At 34.2% G+C, this 19,278-nt stretch overlaps 1 protein-coding gene across 1 annotated transcript in view; it reads right to left on the bottom strand.

The window, feature by feature from the left end:
* Positions 1 to 16,431, bottom strand: part of LOC132950091 (LIM/homeobox protein Lhx5) — a 40,130-nt gene extending 23,699 nt beyond the window's left edge. The window contains exons 1-2 of the mRNA XM_061021313.1: positions 15,298 to 16,431; positions 8,586 to 8,784 (exon numbers count right to left, since the gene is read on the bottom strand). Coding sequence (XP_060877296.1) covers positions 8,586 to 8,784; positions 15,298 to 15,607 — 509 coding nt within the window. The 5' untranslated portion in view covers positions 15,608 to 16,431. The remainder of the gene's footprint in view (positions 1 to 8,585; positions 8,785 to 15,297) is intronic.
* Positions 16,432 to 19,278: the final 2,847 nt, after the last annotated feature.

Below are 19,278 nucleotides of genomic sequence, written 5' to 3'. Positions count from 1 at the left end.
GAAATTAACTTGTACGCGTGGAAAAATATTTGCTCGACTTTAATATAGTATTATATTATATTGTATGTATATTATATTGTATTTTATTATATTATTCAACCCCATCATAACTATGAAATAATGAACAAATATGTATATATTTATGGCTATACTTGCAGATATGCGTGGCGAATTTGGATTAAATTGATATTCACATAATAAATCACCAAAAAATCTATAGATTGCAATCGATTTCTATTTAAATAGGTACTCATATTTGCGATCTATGCAGCACACTGCATATTGTATTATATTGTAATGCGTCCTAGGGGCAAGAATGATGTCTCGAACCCGAAGTAGGTATATATATACGGATGAAAAGGGAACAGGATGAAAAGATAACGGACGCGCGTCTACAGCGTGAAGAGGAAGAGAAAAAAGTGCAGGTCGCGCGATATCCGGACGAGAATGGAGAAACAATAGACTTATAGGTATATATATATATATATTACAGACGATGACAAACAAAAATTGGCGGCCACGGTCGTAGGAGTGAAAAAAAATTTCCGACGCTTCGGATAATACAGCGTACCTACCTACCTGCCCGTACATATAATATATTGCTGCAGTATATATTTATATATTATCAGGTACTTATATATATATAGCGCGTTGAATAAAAGGAAATGGCGTTTTTCGTCGCACGGGAAAATAACCTGCAGGGGGTGTTTAGCGATTTGCTCGCGTCTATCCGCTTCACGGACCGTTGCTGATGGATATTTGGACGTGCGCAAACCGCGACCGTTGCACGAATGCACGATGAGATATTATTCGTCGACGGTGGAGAAAAAAATCAATAATAATAATAAAAAAAAAAACAATAATTTTTGTGTCGTCGTCGTCTCGTTTGCCGCAGCGCGACATCAGCCGCGGTAGAAAATTATAGCCGGTCGTCTTTGAGCCGAAAATCGTGCTCGCTAGCTGTATATACTATATATACACACTCATGTCATGTTCATGGTGTGTGTGCGTACGTGATTAATCGGGGACAGACCTCAGCTGGAGTTTTTTGGTGATGGGTATAAAACAAAAATTGCGCTCATCAATATCCGATTGCCCAACTATAATATATACGCGCGCGTTATACTACGATAATGACGACTTCCCGTCGCTATTTTATCCGCCACGTTTTGTACATACTCTATACCTATGGTAGATATTATTTAATGTATCATATCTGTATACAAAATTTGGTACCTTTAAGAATTAAACACTCGTGGTGTCTATGTATATTATATCAAACCTTACGAGTTACGACCGCGGAAAATGCACTCCAAACGTATCTTTTATATATTATACAGATATTGGCAAGACATTTGAGTCAATTGTTTTAAGTCTGCAGTGGGCCAGCTTCACGAACGTAACGTAGGCCTATAATAATAGGTACTATCGATTTTTATATCATTGCGTCGTACCATACGTACCTAACATAGTCCATAGATACGACGTGATGTTTCATATAAAATAGTAGATAGGTATACGCATCATGTAGATACTCTGCAGCAGTCACACGGTTACGTGATTTAGGTGTTTAAAAAAAATTATAGAATGTTTAATAGCTATTATATCGCGATTATTATTGTTGGATATTATAATAATTGACGACTCAATAATACATTACACATTTACACTATTATAATATGCCCGCGCGTATGAGCGCGAGACGACTTTTCTCCCTGGCATGATATATATATATATATAATAATACCATTGTTGTTGACGTCGAACAATATAATATGCTAATAAGTCACCACAACGTTGTTGTTTCCTATAAAAATCGATTTTATCACAATTTCACAAACACGCGTGGTGCACCGCGCTGTGTTTATAATATTATACTTATAATGTATAAACATATACACGTCTACATCCTACACTATACGTTACAGTGGGTCTTTTGTTTTCGCCGTGCGTGTATAAAATATAATAATAAAATAATATTATAATATTAGGTATATTATATGGTGCCGCATAGGTGCGTTTGGTTTATGCGTATATACGGCACTTGTGGCGAAAAACGCCAATAATTATTATATCATCATTTATCATACATGATTATTGAAAATAATAATACTTATCAGCCTGTACAATGATCGAGATAGTAGTGGTTCCGATGCATATGAATTTTGATATTTATACTGTCGACCGAAACAATACTGCCGTTACATATTATATAGAAATAGGCGGTAGAATAAACAATACGCGTAATCGGTACATGTGCAATATTATATATACGCGTATACACGCGGGTGGGTGGAATAGGAAATTTAAATTATTAATAATTTCGGATGAGATTATAAAGTCAGTCGACGAAAAGAGAAAAACTTTTTCGTTTAATGTATTTTTTCCATTTATATATATGTATAATAATAAGTACTATATATTATCTCTGTATAATATATAATATAATATAATACCTACTGCACTGTGCGTATATTACTGTATAGGTATATATTATATACATAGATATTATTATTGTTTTATTTTTTTTCCGTTTCTGGACGGTTGAACGCCGCGTGGAAGGGGTGCGCGGAAGGGTGCGGAAAAAAGTTTAACGTCGAGACGATACGCGCTTGCGGTATATATTAGGATCGCGAGGGCGAGGAGAGAAAGCGAACTCTAGGCCGATGGCGCGCGCGAAAAGAGTAAAGACATATATATATATATATATATATATAAGTTTGGAAAATGGTTTAAAATGCGAGGCGTGGCATTAGTATGCACAGTCAGTTTATGTATATATATGTACATAAAACGAGCTCGGAATTTCCCTATATTTATTTATTTGTGTGTGTGTGTGTGTGTGTGTGTTTCGTATATATATGTATAACCTCATATATATGTGTGTGAGCTTATACATATAGCTGCTCACCGCGCCCTCTTTATGTGCGTCGGCTGCGGCCGTAGAGCAGATAAAGCACGGCGCTTTATCCGTTGAAATTGATTCGGTGGCGTATGCTGCGGAATAAATAATACGTATTTATGCGCGCGAAGAAAATACAAATTTATTATTATTATTATTATTATTACTACTATGGTACCTGCTTAAATGAATTTATGATCGGGGGGCGTGGCGTTCTACGAGTTCCCATGTAGGTATTTTATGTAAAATATTTATACATTTTTAAAAGTTTAGAGTTTCTTTTGCGTTGTATTGCAGTATTGATGAGAGGAGTATTATTTTTCTACACCATGTATTGAAATGTTATAGTAGGTAACAACTATATTACCTGCCTAAAAATTTAAGTGAATAATATTGAAAAATTATTTAAAATAGGTACACCCAACACCCATTTTCTGATATTACATAATAACATATACCATTTGACCGGACTAGTATTATAGTAGTAGTAAGTTACTAAACCATCATCGCCGCTATATTTATATACAATATATTTTATCATTCTGTTCATAATTTCGAATAATAATGTATTTATCAGTCATAATAGAATAAAAAAAATAATAGAATACATTGTACTTATTCATAACTTCACAACTATTGATGGAATTTGAAGGTCACTTCAATCATTACATGATAATATTATACACGGCCTGTCATGCAGATCACATATTCGCATCAGACCATTGGATAGTCGCCATACATATGCCTATATATAATAGTATAAACACGAGATCATAGTAATATTCGAGTGAATCATTATAATATATTATATACATACGAAACGCTTTGTTTTTTAGCAATTATATGATTTACATAATAATAAATCTTGATAATTTTTTGATGTCTAAATTCTAGCAACTATACCGGCCATATCGTGTCTTATAATATAGCTATTATAGCTCTTGCAATTATATAGGTACCTATACTTGTCTCTCACGCACAATAAATAATAATAATAATAATATATTATATTATATTATACAAGTCGATGACGGGTTGGACATACATTTATACATAGAGGTATCTATACATTATTATAATATGTTCAGTAGTGCAATATTACCACACACGGAGAAAGAATTTTCAGCGACGTTGTATCACATCACGCATAATAATACCAATACTCGCGAGTATGTATATACAGAGAGGATCTGGATGTATAGGTAGGTACATAATAATAATACATATGTATTATATATTATATGTTATATAATACATGTCTATGCAGCGCGAACACCGCACACACAATAAGGGGGTAGTGTGGCGAAAAAAAAAAACAATCCCGAGAAGTTTTCCGTTTTTTGCCCTCTCTCCGCGTGCTGTTATGTATACATTTGCGCACGCAGTATATATAACTACAATAATAACACACACACACACACACACACACATATATAATATAATATATATGTCTGTTATATATATATACCTATAACAATGCCCACGACTATGTACACAATATTATTATTATTACACGCTCATACACACACACACACGTAGGTAATAATAAAAGGATCATCGGCTATCGCGCGTGTATTGTATGCAAGCGGGAAGCGACAGCCCGCGAAAACGTCGGTCGTTTGTATACACAAAACCACGCTGACGGATGGATGGACGGACACGGACGGACGGAAAAGGCGCGCGAGCACAAACACGAGGTTTTTACACGTAGGTTTTATTATTATTATTATTATAATATATATATATATATAGTGTCGGTGTATCGGTCGCAGAATATTATATTGTTCGGGGGCAGATGCAACCGATACGACGTGTAGCTGAGCCCTCTTTAAAATAACATCGAAAGAGAGCTTATACGTACCCATATGGGAAATCGCGGAGGGTATACATATAATATGATATATATATATATACGATAGGTATTGGCCAACTCACGGCCGATCTCCTGTATACAATATTATATGATATTACCTAGTATGTTTAGGTAGGTACCTAACGTCGAAAAACGGGGTCTCGTCAAATCGTCAACTCCGCGAGGTTTCTCACAATAGTAATACATAATAATGATATACCTACACCGCTCAAAAACGCGACAAACGCGTCGGTTATATAGTCCGTATTATTATTACTATATTATAGGTAACCGATTTAGTATGACATATTGTAGTTTTATACTGTATATGTACACCAAAGATTATGTAAAATATATATTTCAACGCCCGTCATATATTATTAAATTTAAAATGTTAATTTTATAATTATATAACTAAATAACTATTAATGATGGTTATATAGTTAAGAATCAGCCACTGTAACAACTTATAGATTTTTACAATTAATAATTCGATAGAAAATATTACGTTAGGTTAAAACCGAGTTTATACAATTATACGTAATATATAGGTAATCTATATATTACCTGCATTGGTTAAAAACTAATTTATTAATTATATTTTATTTGTTTAATCACTTTGTATCGGCTTAACGATTTAACAACATTTTCGGTCTACATATAAATGTATAAAATACGTCTTATTATTCGACCAAGATCATGTCGGAGTATGATTATAATTATATATTCATAAATACAACTGTAAGAGTATACCACCTATATATTATGCACATACTATGACAAACATAAATGATTTATTTGGGGGTTTTATAAGTATGGAGTGCTATATAGAGTGATATAGTAATGACTAGGTGATTTTGTAATGTCGTACCTACTAAAGATATTGTGCTTAAATATATTATATTATTATAATATATACCCATTATACAGGTACATTTTTTTCGATCCTCGCATATAGATACGCGTGTTGTTAGTTTTTAACGCGCGAGCAGCTCATCGACACGAACGATAGTATAATAAAATAGTCGTATCGTATATTGTAATAGATTCTCAACATTTAAAAAGTCGACGGGCACGCGACTTTTTAAATACTAATAATAATAATAATAATATATAATATATATGCGGTATCAGCCTGTACAAACATTGAACATCGATTGTTTTTATTGAGCCCACATTTATATACATATAAATACTCATACACGCGAATTTTCCCCCTTTTGTATTTTCCGGCAAATACACATACATATATAATATATATTATAATATATACTACGCATATACAGAAAAACCGAACGTATAGTGTAATAAAAACCGAAACGGCGGCGGCGGCGGCGGCATTGTGTACAGGGGTTTTTATGGTTGCGGATCACGGATTCACGACGACGACGACGACGTCGACTACGACGACGAGGCGCGTGCGAGGGAGAAAGAGAAAACAGCCGCGGCGGCGGATATATTGTATTATATATTATTATTATTATTATTATTATTATACGCTGCCGGGCGCCATTTTGTCCCGAGCCGCTCGTCGTCGAGGGTCTCCGTCCGAATTGATTGCGCGCGCGTTTACGCTCGTCGTAATATAATATAAGTACCATGTCTTCCACTCGTCCACTGTGCAGTTTTTATCACGGTTATCTATATATTATTATACATTTATACTAGTAAATAACCGCGGTTTTTGTATAATAATGTTATATTACTATCGTAATTTGGTTATAATATTATGTAGGTGTATATAGTATATTATAAAATTATATTATTATGTAATGGTGGAATATAAATAAATTATGTAACAATAACACTGCGGCTGTAGTAGTTGTATACGATAGAAATGCCTATAGATATATTATAATATTATGTTCCGCTGCAATGTATATGTAGCATATATTTATTAATATAATATATACCCAACTAAACAAAAGTGGACAAGTTAATGAAAAAAATTAGGTTGAGTTAGTTAAGTTATCGTTCAGAATATTAAGTTATAGGTTAATAGTTAAGTACCAAAATATATATATTTACCTAGTTCTAAATGTTTAATGTTAATGCGTAAAATAATATTATCTATAATAATCTAATAACTGAATATTACTTATTTAACTCAGTAAAAATAAAAATGAAGTATTTTTTTATTTTTATTACCGTTAACTGACACTATACTGTAGTGATTCTGCAACTTTAAACTTTTTTTTTTTTTAAACCTATATAACCATTTATATAGTTCAAATGCAATCATTAAACAATAATTCCTTCTTATTTCGGCACACTGTAAAGTGATTTAAGAAAATTATATGTATTGGTATATGTTGAATATTTTACAAGAAATATGACTATAATTGTAACTTAAATACATTTTAAAATCATATTTTACAGCGTGACAAAAACATTGTTATTACAGCTATATACCTAATTATACAAACGTCGTAATTAAGTTTAATTAGAAAATGAACAACTAGTTTGGTAAAAAAAAGTTTTAAAAAAGCATCTACAGTACATTATATTAGGTACAAAAGTTCTGAAAATATATCAAGGGCTGGCAATAGCTACGAAGATTAAGCTACCGACTGATCATATTTTGTATCTATAAAATATAAGCTATCTTCTTCGAGCTGAAAGCTAATGAATTTCGTGTATGATAATTATTAATTAATAATAGTTATAATACATAGTGTTAAAAAATGTGCAAACGCTTTAATTGTACTGGTTGCATATTTGTGTACCTATACATATGGCAATAACAGATAACTGCAATGCCACACATTTATTAGGTAAGATATTTAATCGCCTCGTTAATTATATCATATTATCGTTGATCTGTCCTAATTATAGTCTAATAAATGTAATGACAGTTTGCAAACTTTTTGAACATTCTGTATATATATTATATGTCTATTATTATATATTCAAAATAGGCATATGGATGTCCATTACATTTTTCTATAAACATGGTATAATATGATAGTTCCTACCTATATATTTACTATACTCAATATTAAGAAATTTCGTACAAAAAAAAATGAAAATACAAAAACGGCTGTGTTTTTTATAACACAACGAGGGTTTCTTTTTTTAACCATTTCTTTTTGTACAAGGCATTTATTGGCCACGTGCCAATAACATAATGCATAATATATATATATATATATATATATATATATTATATTTATTAGGTATATATACGTTCCGATGTAATTCTACCATTTTTGGCACGCACACGGTACTATATGCATCACAGCGCATAATATCATAACTGCACCACAGAAGTATATTTATATACATATATGTGTACAGAGGTGGCGTACAAACACCTAATATATAGATATTATATATTAGACTGCGAGGTGCAACGAATGTTTTCTATTTCAAATATTATATACTTAACACGGTGCGCACTCGTACCCACCGATACATATACAATTTATTATTTTACCATACATATAGGTATATATATATATAACATAATAGTGTCGTATATCCACCCACGAACAATATCCCTCCCCGAAGCGGCGGAGCCCGCAAAACGCGAGTTACCGCGTACGAATCGTAGGCGTTTTTTTTTTTATCGCGCGCGGCGTCGTATGTTATTTATGAAAACAATTTCAATAAAACGATGTCGTAAACGCACGCCCATTACAATACTTTAATATTATTATTGTTGTCTATATGCCGTATAAGTTTACGTTTCGGATTTAGTTCCTCGGGCATTATAATAGTATGAGACATTAAGTATCGATTGTGGGAATAAAATAATATAATATATTACGTGGCACCGAATGGTTATTATTGTTTTATAAAAGTCACCGCGATGCAGAAAAATCTTCTTACCTGTAAAAGTCGGGCTTGCACAGTATCTTGCCGTCCCTGCTGTAGCATTTGTCGGACAACGTGCCGTGACAGTCGGCGCATTTCACGCATTCCGCGTGCCACGCCCTGTCCAGCACGTTCAAAAGGAACTTATCCATAATGGGTTTGTCGCAACCCGCGCAACTCATCATCAGACTGCTGCACCGGCCACCGCCTCTGCCTGAAAACACAGATAAAACGTCGAGAAACGTGTTATAAACGGGTGCGTAAACATCACAATATTATATCTAATAGCTACAGTACTATTATTGTTATTATTATTATTAAAAGTTAAATGTACAGTGTTCACCATCATAGTCAGTTAGTAGTCACATAGTCACAGGCGGCATGCGAAAAACAGAGAGCGTTTGTGTGGGAACAGACACATGGTTTAAGCATACTATCACGGGTATAAATAAAATTATTTTCCGACGATATTTTTGGTTTCAAGCGTTTTCGATATAGGTTAAAGCCTATCTGTATATACCAAAGTTTTGTATAGAAGTACAATAGAGTACAGATACAATATTGTATTTAAAACGTTTAAACAATATATAATAAAATAATGATAACATATGAGAGTACCTTCTTATATTGAGTACACATTGTTATAAGTTATTATTGACATATATATATGACTTTAAGAGCTGCAGATATTATATAATTATTATGCTTTTGAATTGGTTGATAAATGAATAAATCGATGGTATAAAGATAATACGCCGCGATACGGCTGATAGTGTCGGTTGACTGCGATAACGGCGTAATTTATCGTTTATGACCGGAATTACAGCGGGGTTATCGGACTGCGCGAGGTTAGCTGATCTAGTCGTAGGGAGATTTTTCGTACATTTATGAAGTTTTTGTACTGGACATCCTTTGTACCATATGCTGTGTGAGCCCTGCACAACGAGCGTATTTGAGACTGTGAGCACTGACTATATCATAAACTATTTACAGTAAAAAACACTCGCGGAGATTCACGCTCGCTCATGACGTGTTCCGATAAATATTGCGGAAAAAAATAAAATACCCGAATCCTACATATAATATTATAGAATAACGCGTTTACACACGCGACCGGGACACGTTCGTCATGCTCTAATTTCAGATCCAATATATATAATATATCATGTTATTATTTGCGGTTATTTCTGAGAAACCGTTTTTGGCGTATATACTCGAGCGCGTGTACATGATGATTTATAAGACGTTATGTTTATATATGCTGTGCAGTGTGCCGAATAGTAGACACTGTTTTGTCTAAATACGATGTGGTATACGTACGGTATAATATCGATCAGCCGAGCCGATGACGGGACGCAATGGTATATGGATCGAACATTGGCGGGAATTTTCCCCGATTTTCGCGGGAAAAAATTTACACACTAAACCTATCTCGTTCCGTATTTACACGACGGTCGCACAACGAAAATCTCGGCCTATGATGAATATTTTGAAATATTAAATTATTATATATTTCTGATGGCATCGGTGTAAATTGTATAACTATCTGCATCATATAAGTTATATATACTTAACAAACGGTTTTCCTGTGATCGGAGTGTAGTGAGCATATATGCTTACGCGTCGGGTAGGTATACGCGATTCGAAAAGCGATCATTATTATAATGTATTATTATATTATGTAAAATATGAAATATATTATAAAAACCGCAGAGAAACAATATGTAATATATTGTATAGGTGTCGCTTTTATATATGTAGAGTGTATTATAGTATACGCTGCCGCAGCCAATAATATAAATATACCTACCAACCTATACCTATATAAGACAAGGCGTTTTTACGATCGCGTACATAGAAAACCGCTGCGACTCGCGACGCCTATTAAACAAACGCGTGTTATAAGAAAATATATATAATATTATGTCGGCCATTATAGTAATATCTATAATAATAGGTATGTATGTGTTTATGGTAGGTATATGCACAAATTATTCACTCACACACTCCTGCGCGTGCGCGAAAAGTCTATATAGTCACCGCGGGCAATAATGTCCTATTCTGCACACATTGCACACTCGACACTATACCATTATTATATAGGTATGCATACCTACATAAACTATACCTATATGCACGCGTACCTATATTATACCGCGTTTGAATAACCACACATACATATTATTATACTATAATTTAGCTGGTATATACCTAACACAATACTATTGGTTTTTAAATTTCACACCCGCGTTTTTCAACGCATTCCGGAAATCGTATATTATGATAATTGATAATGGTCGTGTGGTATTAAGTATGTGCGATTCTAGGTGTATAATGCACGTCATTGAGGGCGATTGATTCGCGCTAATGTCTCAAATATCGTCGCGTTAATACACGCACGCATTATGTAATAAACTATAATAACGCGTTTATCGTTTTGTGTAAACCTATTTCGGGTGTATAATTCACTGTAGGTACTATGTACCAACGACAATAATCTCCCCCCTTTTTTTTTACTAAATAGATCATATTATTATACATTTAATATATATACACTTTTTTAATGATACACTGTTACTATATACCTAATATACTAATATAGGTACTGTATAAATGATGAATGATGCGATGTCATCCGCATTCCACCAAAATTTAACACGTGTAAGTTAAAATGATTATGTAAAATGCAGGTAGATATATTGATTGTATAGTTAAGAACATGAAAATACGTTTTTGTATTTTAGTGAGTTTATTTGTATTTAATTTTTTTTTATGTTTATTTCAGTTTATAATAATTTATTTATAATATGTACCTATATATTGTATATATTATATTAACAAAATGTAGGTATAGGTACTAATATTGTAGTAATGTATTTGTTTGAATATAGAGTAACGATATTATTATTGAGTGAACTATAAGAATTCAAAAATATTATATTTTGTTTGTATCGTCAAATAATGTTCAGACAATATAAGAAATATTATGTATGGTAATTGATCGGTAGGTATGCGTTAATACACGTGGTAAGATACATGATCATCCATATTATATATTGCAGCAATTTCAAAAAACGTGTGATATTTCAGTTAAGTTTAAATCTATAAAGCATAATAATATAGCAAAATGTGTACAATGTAAATTAATATTTTAATTTCGAATTGATGTATATATATATATATAAGTATAGGTACCTAATGTATAATATTATGTTATGACTGGACATTTTGTGGCGTACAACTTTTGACTTCTCAGCCGTCAATATACCTATTATATATATCTCGTCACTTTGAGTTTACGCTTACATAGGACGTATATACATATATATTGATATTATAATATACACACATGGCATTAAACCTGGTATATACCTATTTTATTACCTATATACCGTAGTCTGTGACCGGTGGGGGGCGGGGAGTGTAGATGGTATTATAGTGGTCGAAAAAAACGCCTGTGCATGCAGGACTGTGACTGTTGTTGTTGTACGCGTCGAGTTATAAGTCGATCATCCGTAACGAAGACGCCACGAGCACGAGCTACGCGTGCTTCGGCCAGATAGACTATATCTACGTATTATTTTTTTTCTCCATCCATATACATGATGGCATATCGTTATAAGACGTACCACGCGAGAATGAAAAAACAAACTGTCCGCCGCGATGACCACTATTTTTTGACACCGCACGCTACAAGTCGAGTTACGCACGAGTTGCCGTCGTTAACCCGCCGCCGTCGTCTTGGCCAGCGACAAAAATCAGAAAAACGTATACACACGCACACAGCATACAGACGAGTACATATCTATACGTATAAATATACATACTGTATGTGTATAATAAAACGGACGATGGAAGAAAAAACACTCGGAAAATTATCCGTCGTCATGTTACGGTGTGTCTTTTGGAATGCGCCGACTGTATATTATAATACAATAATAATGCAAGGCGTTCGAAGAGAAAAAAAATTGTCTATAAGTACACGCGCGAAAGATTCGAATGATGTTCGGCAGCAACCACCGCGCCGAACAAGGAGGGCTCGAGAAATAGCAAACAAAAATTAAAACGCTAAATATGAATACTATAGCTGTTTACAATAATTGGATAATATTATGTATATTATAGAAATTTATTAATATAGATATATAGGTGGTAATTGCCTGTAATAAATAATATAGTTCCCGCGGTTTACCGATATAATGCAATTGTTGAGTGATGGTTATACTCTTATTAATGGCCATGTTTTCCTTCTTTATGAGTGAAAAAAATATATTATAATACCTATCCAACTAATATAGCTATATATAAATGGTTGAAAAAATACCTTTTATTAGATCATTAATCGTGTAAGCGATCTAAAAAAATAAATACAAATACGGGTTTTCTTTTGATGATTTATAGAGGATTTTGCTTTAAATTTTACATTCATAGTTGTGTATAAAATATAGTTAATAATATACAAGAAAATTGCATACGTTAAAATATTTAATTTATTGAACAAGCGCAATGTGAATTGATATGTAGATATTTGTATTTAAATATACAACGTGATCTGTAGTTTATATAACACGAAACGATTTACGTCCAAATCCATTAAAATGGATACACGCGAGTACCTACCTATACACATTAAATATGAACCAGAAATAAAGTTTTAACGCCAATTTATATAGTTTTGCTAAATATATCGCTATTTTAATGGCTGTAAATGTGAAGCAATAAAATGTGACAGCTGGTAACCCAAAAACTGAATTTATATAAACAGATGACAGAGAGTTTTAAATGCTTTCCGATAATATAGTGTTATTATAGATATACTTACACAAATTAAATGTTTTAATTAGCTACATAAATACAATATAATATGTCCATACAGATAATTATTTCAATAAATTATGAAATGTGTATATTTTCTCAAAAGCAGATCATTGTGAAATTTTAAATATCCCAACAAAGCTTTCAGTATAATAATATATAGGTAACCTACTAACCGGTAATTGATTTAAGTTTTTATTTTTAATAGTATATGAATATATATATTTATAGGTTCCTCTATGCGTCTATATACAAAATCAACTACAAAAAACACTCAATAGAGTATAGACGAAAAAAAATAAGCTTTTATAAAAATGTTGACTCTATCAAAGTTGGTTTTAAGTTTATGCTTCTAAATGTATGAAGTCTTATGTGATTTTTAGTATTTGTTTTGTTATATGTATATGATATGTAGTAGGTAATAGGTACCTAATACGTTACAATAGGTATATATTATATTAAACACAGTGATCGTTTCTTATTATGAACACATTTTTTGTCGTGCATATATGTGTTTTGAGGTACCGTCCTGTTGAATTTTATATACGATGTTTAGATGTATCTATATTCTATATTCCTATTTCTTATCATCTAATATGAGAAAATAATAATAATCGGATTTTGATTAGTAAATGCTTTGTGGGCTTATTTTAGAGCCCTGACTACCGGACTTAGACTTCTTTCCCTTATTAAAGCTTAAATTCGGGATTGATTTGTGGTTGGAATAAAAATTCTTATTATGTACCTGGAGTATTATATATACCTATACCTATATATCTATTTGAACTATTTCATCTAGCTGTCAAGGTCAGCATATCTAAATAGTTGAAAATGTAGACAGTATGGAAAGTTTGTTGCATACTTTTGTATAATATCTTGAAATAATTTCACTCGATAAAAAACGGCATGAATATTTTTAAAGAATTTCCAATTCTACACGTGGTAGAAGCTACCGGTTAAGCATAGTGCGAGGAAGCCCATCATGGTACAACTTATAAATTTAATAAAATCTTTTATTACATGCCGTGTGCTGCAGGTGCATAACCAATCGCGACGAACGTGTAGCCTATTTTTAAGTATAATAAACATACATATTATTATATATAGGTACAGCGGGTATGTATATACCTACACAGGACGCAGAGTTTTCGTGAGCTGTACGTGCGTGTGTGTATTATTACGTTATGCGGTTGCCGTTCGTCGTGTCGCGCCGTCTATATCTGTCCTTCGGACACATGTATGTGTACGCACGTATAGGTACCTCTCTATACTTAGGTAGTATACAAGATACTAATATACCTATATACTACACAGTACACGACGAACAGAGCACCAGAGAGGTATTGTGAGTATAATATCATATACTGCGTGTTGGTATAAACGTCACTTTTCGTTAAAAGATTCTCTTTTGACATGCATGACTGACAATTCGACGTATCGTGCCTACGACGACGGCGATCCTCTCTCTCTCTCTCCCTCTCTGCAGTCTGTCTCTCTCGTATATTTTATTATGATTCTATATAGATTTCGAGTTGCGGGGACAACGACGACGACGACGACGACTATATACGCGACGACGTGTCTGTCTTCTATACAGACGATGAGACACCGTGGGATAAAATATAAAATAAAAATTCTATGTACAAAACTCGGCACGCGTAATCATAATAATATATATCATATTATTATATTATAATGATGTAGGACAATAGACAGGTTACCTATTATAATAAATATATAGAAATATTTTTCCACGGATTTCACAAATGGGGAGGAAAAAAAGTTTACTTCGAAGCTCTAGTACACGCATATTGTATATTATAATAAACCTATAGTTACTATAATATACTTATAGCTACTTATACTTGGTATAAATTATAATATTAAAAGTATATCCTGCAAAGGTACTCACTTATATTGTGGGTCTGTGTGACCGGGAAGGACATGTGAAACGGATGTGCCAAATGGTTTTGCGGGTTCAACGGCGACGTGCTCCGGTTGGCGGACGTCGCGTACATTGGCTGTTGCTGGCCGGCCGCGGACGAGTTGCCGGTGGCGTTGGACGACTGGACGGGCAGACCGGCCACGGGTGGCCGAGCTGCCAACGGGTCCACAGCGCCACCACCGCCACCACCGGTTGTAGTGGTGCAGGTGGCGGTGGTGGTCGTCTCGTCCGGGTAGAACTGCAGGCCAAACGTGGTGGCCAGTGACGACGTGGCCATGTGGCCGCCGTGGTGCTGTGGACCGCCGACGGCCGTCGTGCGGATCCGGCAACCCCTGGCATAAGGCGGCTGGTGCACCGCCCCGGCGGCGTCCTGACCCACTGGCGTCGTGATGGCTGTGGTCAACCGGTGCCGGGAATGATCAATGCGCGGCCGTCCGCCGGGCGACGGTTGGCGGTGATGCAGCCCGCCGCGACGTCGTTCCGTCCGCCGCAACTGCCGACGACGATCCTCTGCTACAGCGAAGGCGGCGGCAGCGGCGGCGGCCGGTAGAGCTGCTAGCACGGTAATAGCGCGGTGACGACGGCGACCACCTGCAGACGATGCGACGTATCATACGCGGCGCACACAAACTGATTTGCTACTTCTCCCGTTTCGTATATAATAATATTATATAGTACAGTATAGGCACCTTGTGCCTGTAAAACGATCGATGACGGCGACGATAACGATGATGACGACACCCGCGTGTATACCGACGACGGACACGTGTAAGCGATCGCGAGTAAATAATATAATCCCCGCGTAAGGATAATATTATAATATGTTTAGACACGATGATGACGTATACGACGACAACGATTATTACAAGCGGTAAAAAATAAAATAATCGAGCGGAAGGATTATGTGCACAGTCGGTAATGACAATATACGTATTTTTATATTAATTTTATTCGCGCGCGCGTTCGCCGAACTCAACAGCAGCGGCCAGTAGCACCAGCAGCAGCAGCGAGGACAGCAGCAATTGTCGACCGATGCGAAAAGCCGGAAACCGAACACTGTCGCGGTGTGCCGTGCTCGGAGCAGCGGTTCGCGTATGTGCCGCCGCCTGGGTACGGTCGCGGCGGCGCGGCGTCTATGGTGGTGGTGGTGGCCGCCGCGGCGGTGGGACGGTGGGAGGCGCGGCCGTGCGGCAAGGTAGCGTGGCCACCGTTGGTCGGCACGGGAGTCGCGACGCCTCTCGGTCGGCCCGCCTTCTCCTCCAGACGTAGCGGCGTGCGGTGGCACCGCCACGGTCGTCACGGCGACGGCGGCGGCCGGTGACGAAGACCCCATCGCCGCCGCCGTTTTTTCCTCCTCCTCCCACCGCCTTATCATCGTTGTCCTCCGGCTCATTCTCCTTCTCCTACTTCGTCTTCATCTTCTTCTTCGTTTCGTTTCGTTATTTTTTTCGCTCAGTTTCGTTGTACAGTCTTTTTTCTCCCCTCCCCCAGCTGACGGACCGTTCCACTCACCGCCGCGACAGCACTGCCGACGGACCGTTCGCGTCCGACTCTTATAATATTTCCTCCGCACCGTGGCCAAAGACGCGTTTGCACACGTACCTGTATAATATTGTAAAGTTATTATTATTTTGTTATTTTTTGGAACAATATTTTTCTTCCGCGGGTATACTGACAATTTCTATCGATGCAGCATTACCGAGATGCTAGTTAGGTATTATTTTATATTTATATTTATATACAAATGCCAATCGGTTATAATATGATATATACCTTTTTATGGCTATATATAATAAAATGTGCGGTTTATCATAGTATAATATTATATAGTATTAAAAGTAGGTACCTAACCTTTCCAAATTTATTTTATATTGTACATGGCCCGCGTATTCCTAAATAATAATATAATATTGTTACACTTTTTTGGAATAGATTTTTTCCCGACGTTGTTAAAAAAACGCGTATTCTTATAAATTATATTGTGCGCACAATTGGATTAATTAATATATTTTATATAGATACACCCGTTTATGCATAATATAATATATATAATAATGGCGTCGACGATATAATATAATATTATGTTGCTATCGGTCGTTATATCTACCTATATAGCTGCTAATTTATATTCCAGTGATGATGACCGTCGTTGTAATAATTACTATAATACTATAAAGCTGGTATATATATATAGGTGATTGCTTGTATAATGTATAATACACCTACATTAACAATTTTAAAATTTAAAATTTTGTTTCTTTAGCAGGTATTTATTACTAGATAGGTATATTATACCTACCTATATATTTATAAACTAGTTATTAAGTGTTCATTTTTTTTCCTTAGATATGAGCCGATTTATTAAATAGACTATTTTCCTTAGTCTCCACAAGTCCATTGACTATCCCCCTCTACCTCAAATATTTTTAAAATATGAAATGTTCAAACTCTATATATATAGGTATAGCTTATATTTTTAATTTGTATATAGATACCTATAATTTTTTGGCCAAGTGTATTATTCTATAATATATTTATAATTTATATGAACATGAAATTCGAAATATAATTTAAAATTAAAAATAATTGTGGTAAAATATAATGTAATATACAAATAGTTGTGCATTTTTTTAATTAGCTATGTATGGATATATTTTATGTATATTATTAATATAAGAAGTGTTAAACTTATATAAATGAATACAAAACAATAATGATTTGTGTTAAATTTTTTTTTGTTTTTGGAAATAATGAACATTGAAGAAAAATGGTTGCACCCAAATTTTTGTTATAATACCAAATAACTATTTGTAATATCCAATAAACATTTTAAGGTGGGTATAACCCGGTGCATATATACTATATACAAGTCTACGTCTGAATAAATAAAAGGTTCGCAGGAAAGGGTATGACTTAAAATAATAATTTTTGTTCCAGCTGCTTGTCTTTTTTAAACTTATTATATATAGTTGCATACATATCGATAACAATACCTATCATTAACTATTGATATATTATAATATTATGTAATAATTTAACAAACAGAATAATATTAATCATAATTTATATTTTTAACACTTTTCTTAAGTTTGGTTTCACGTCTGTCTGTGATCAAATCTTGCGCGCTCGATTTGAGGCACTTTTTGAAGATGAAAAATTCTGAAAATTGGTATAGACCTTGGTCTTGGATGACAATACAATAATCCGTTGTCATTTTGGGACATGGACCAAAAAAAAAAAAAAGGATTGTCCCCACGACGTCGCCGTAATATCTCTCGCAGATATTGAACTTTCTCTCTTCCCCAAAAAAAACCGCAACCTCTTACGAAGCAAGTATAGGCGTGTCCTATCCATTATTATAATATCTATGGTAACAACGGTAATTATTACCAAATAACATTATACCGGTATTCTGATATAGGTACCGAAAACATATTTCTTAAACGTTTAATAAAAATATTTACTTTCAACTAAAAAGTAGAAAATAAAAAATAAAAAAAAAAATTTTAAAAACACACTTTTCCATAAAAACATTTAAAAAAAAATTTTAAAAATTGCACTAAAAAGACAAAAATAATTCTCTGTACTTAAAAATAATGAAAAATTTATTGATGAAAAATTTAAAAGTGTGTGGTGCTCATACACTTGACATATATTCCCAGTCACTATCTTATAAACATGATTGAACAAAGAAGTGTATGTGAGACTTTCCTTGGCTTTTAAATTTTTCATCAGTAAATTTTTCATTATTTTGCTCTTATACTTGACATATACTGTCAGTCACTATCTTATAAACAGGATTGAACAAAGAAGTGTATGTGAGACTTAGCTCGGCTTTTAATGTTTTGTATGATGCACCACACACTTTTAAATTTTTCATCAATAAATTTTTCATTATTTTTAAGTACAGAGAATTATTTTTGTCTTTTTAGTGCAATTTTTTAAATT

The sequence above is a fragment of the Metopolophium dirhodum genome, chromosome 8, assembly GCF_019925205.1.
Source record: "Metopolophium dirhodum isolate CAU chromosome 8, ASM1992520v1, whole genome shotgun sequence".
Taxonomy (NCBI): domain Eukaryota; kingdom Metazoa; phylum Arthropoda; class Insecta; order Hemiptera; family Aphididae; genus Metopolophium; species Metopolophium dirhodum.
Note: the sequence above shows the minus strand (reverse complement) of the source record. Positions and strands in the feature narration are given on the sequence as shown.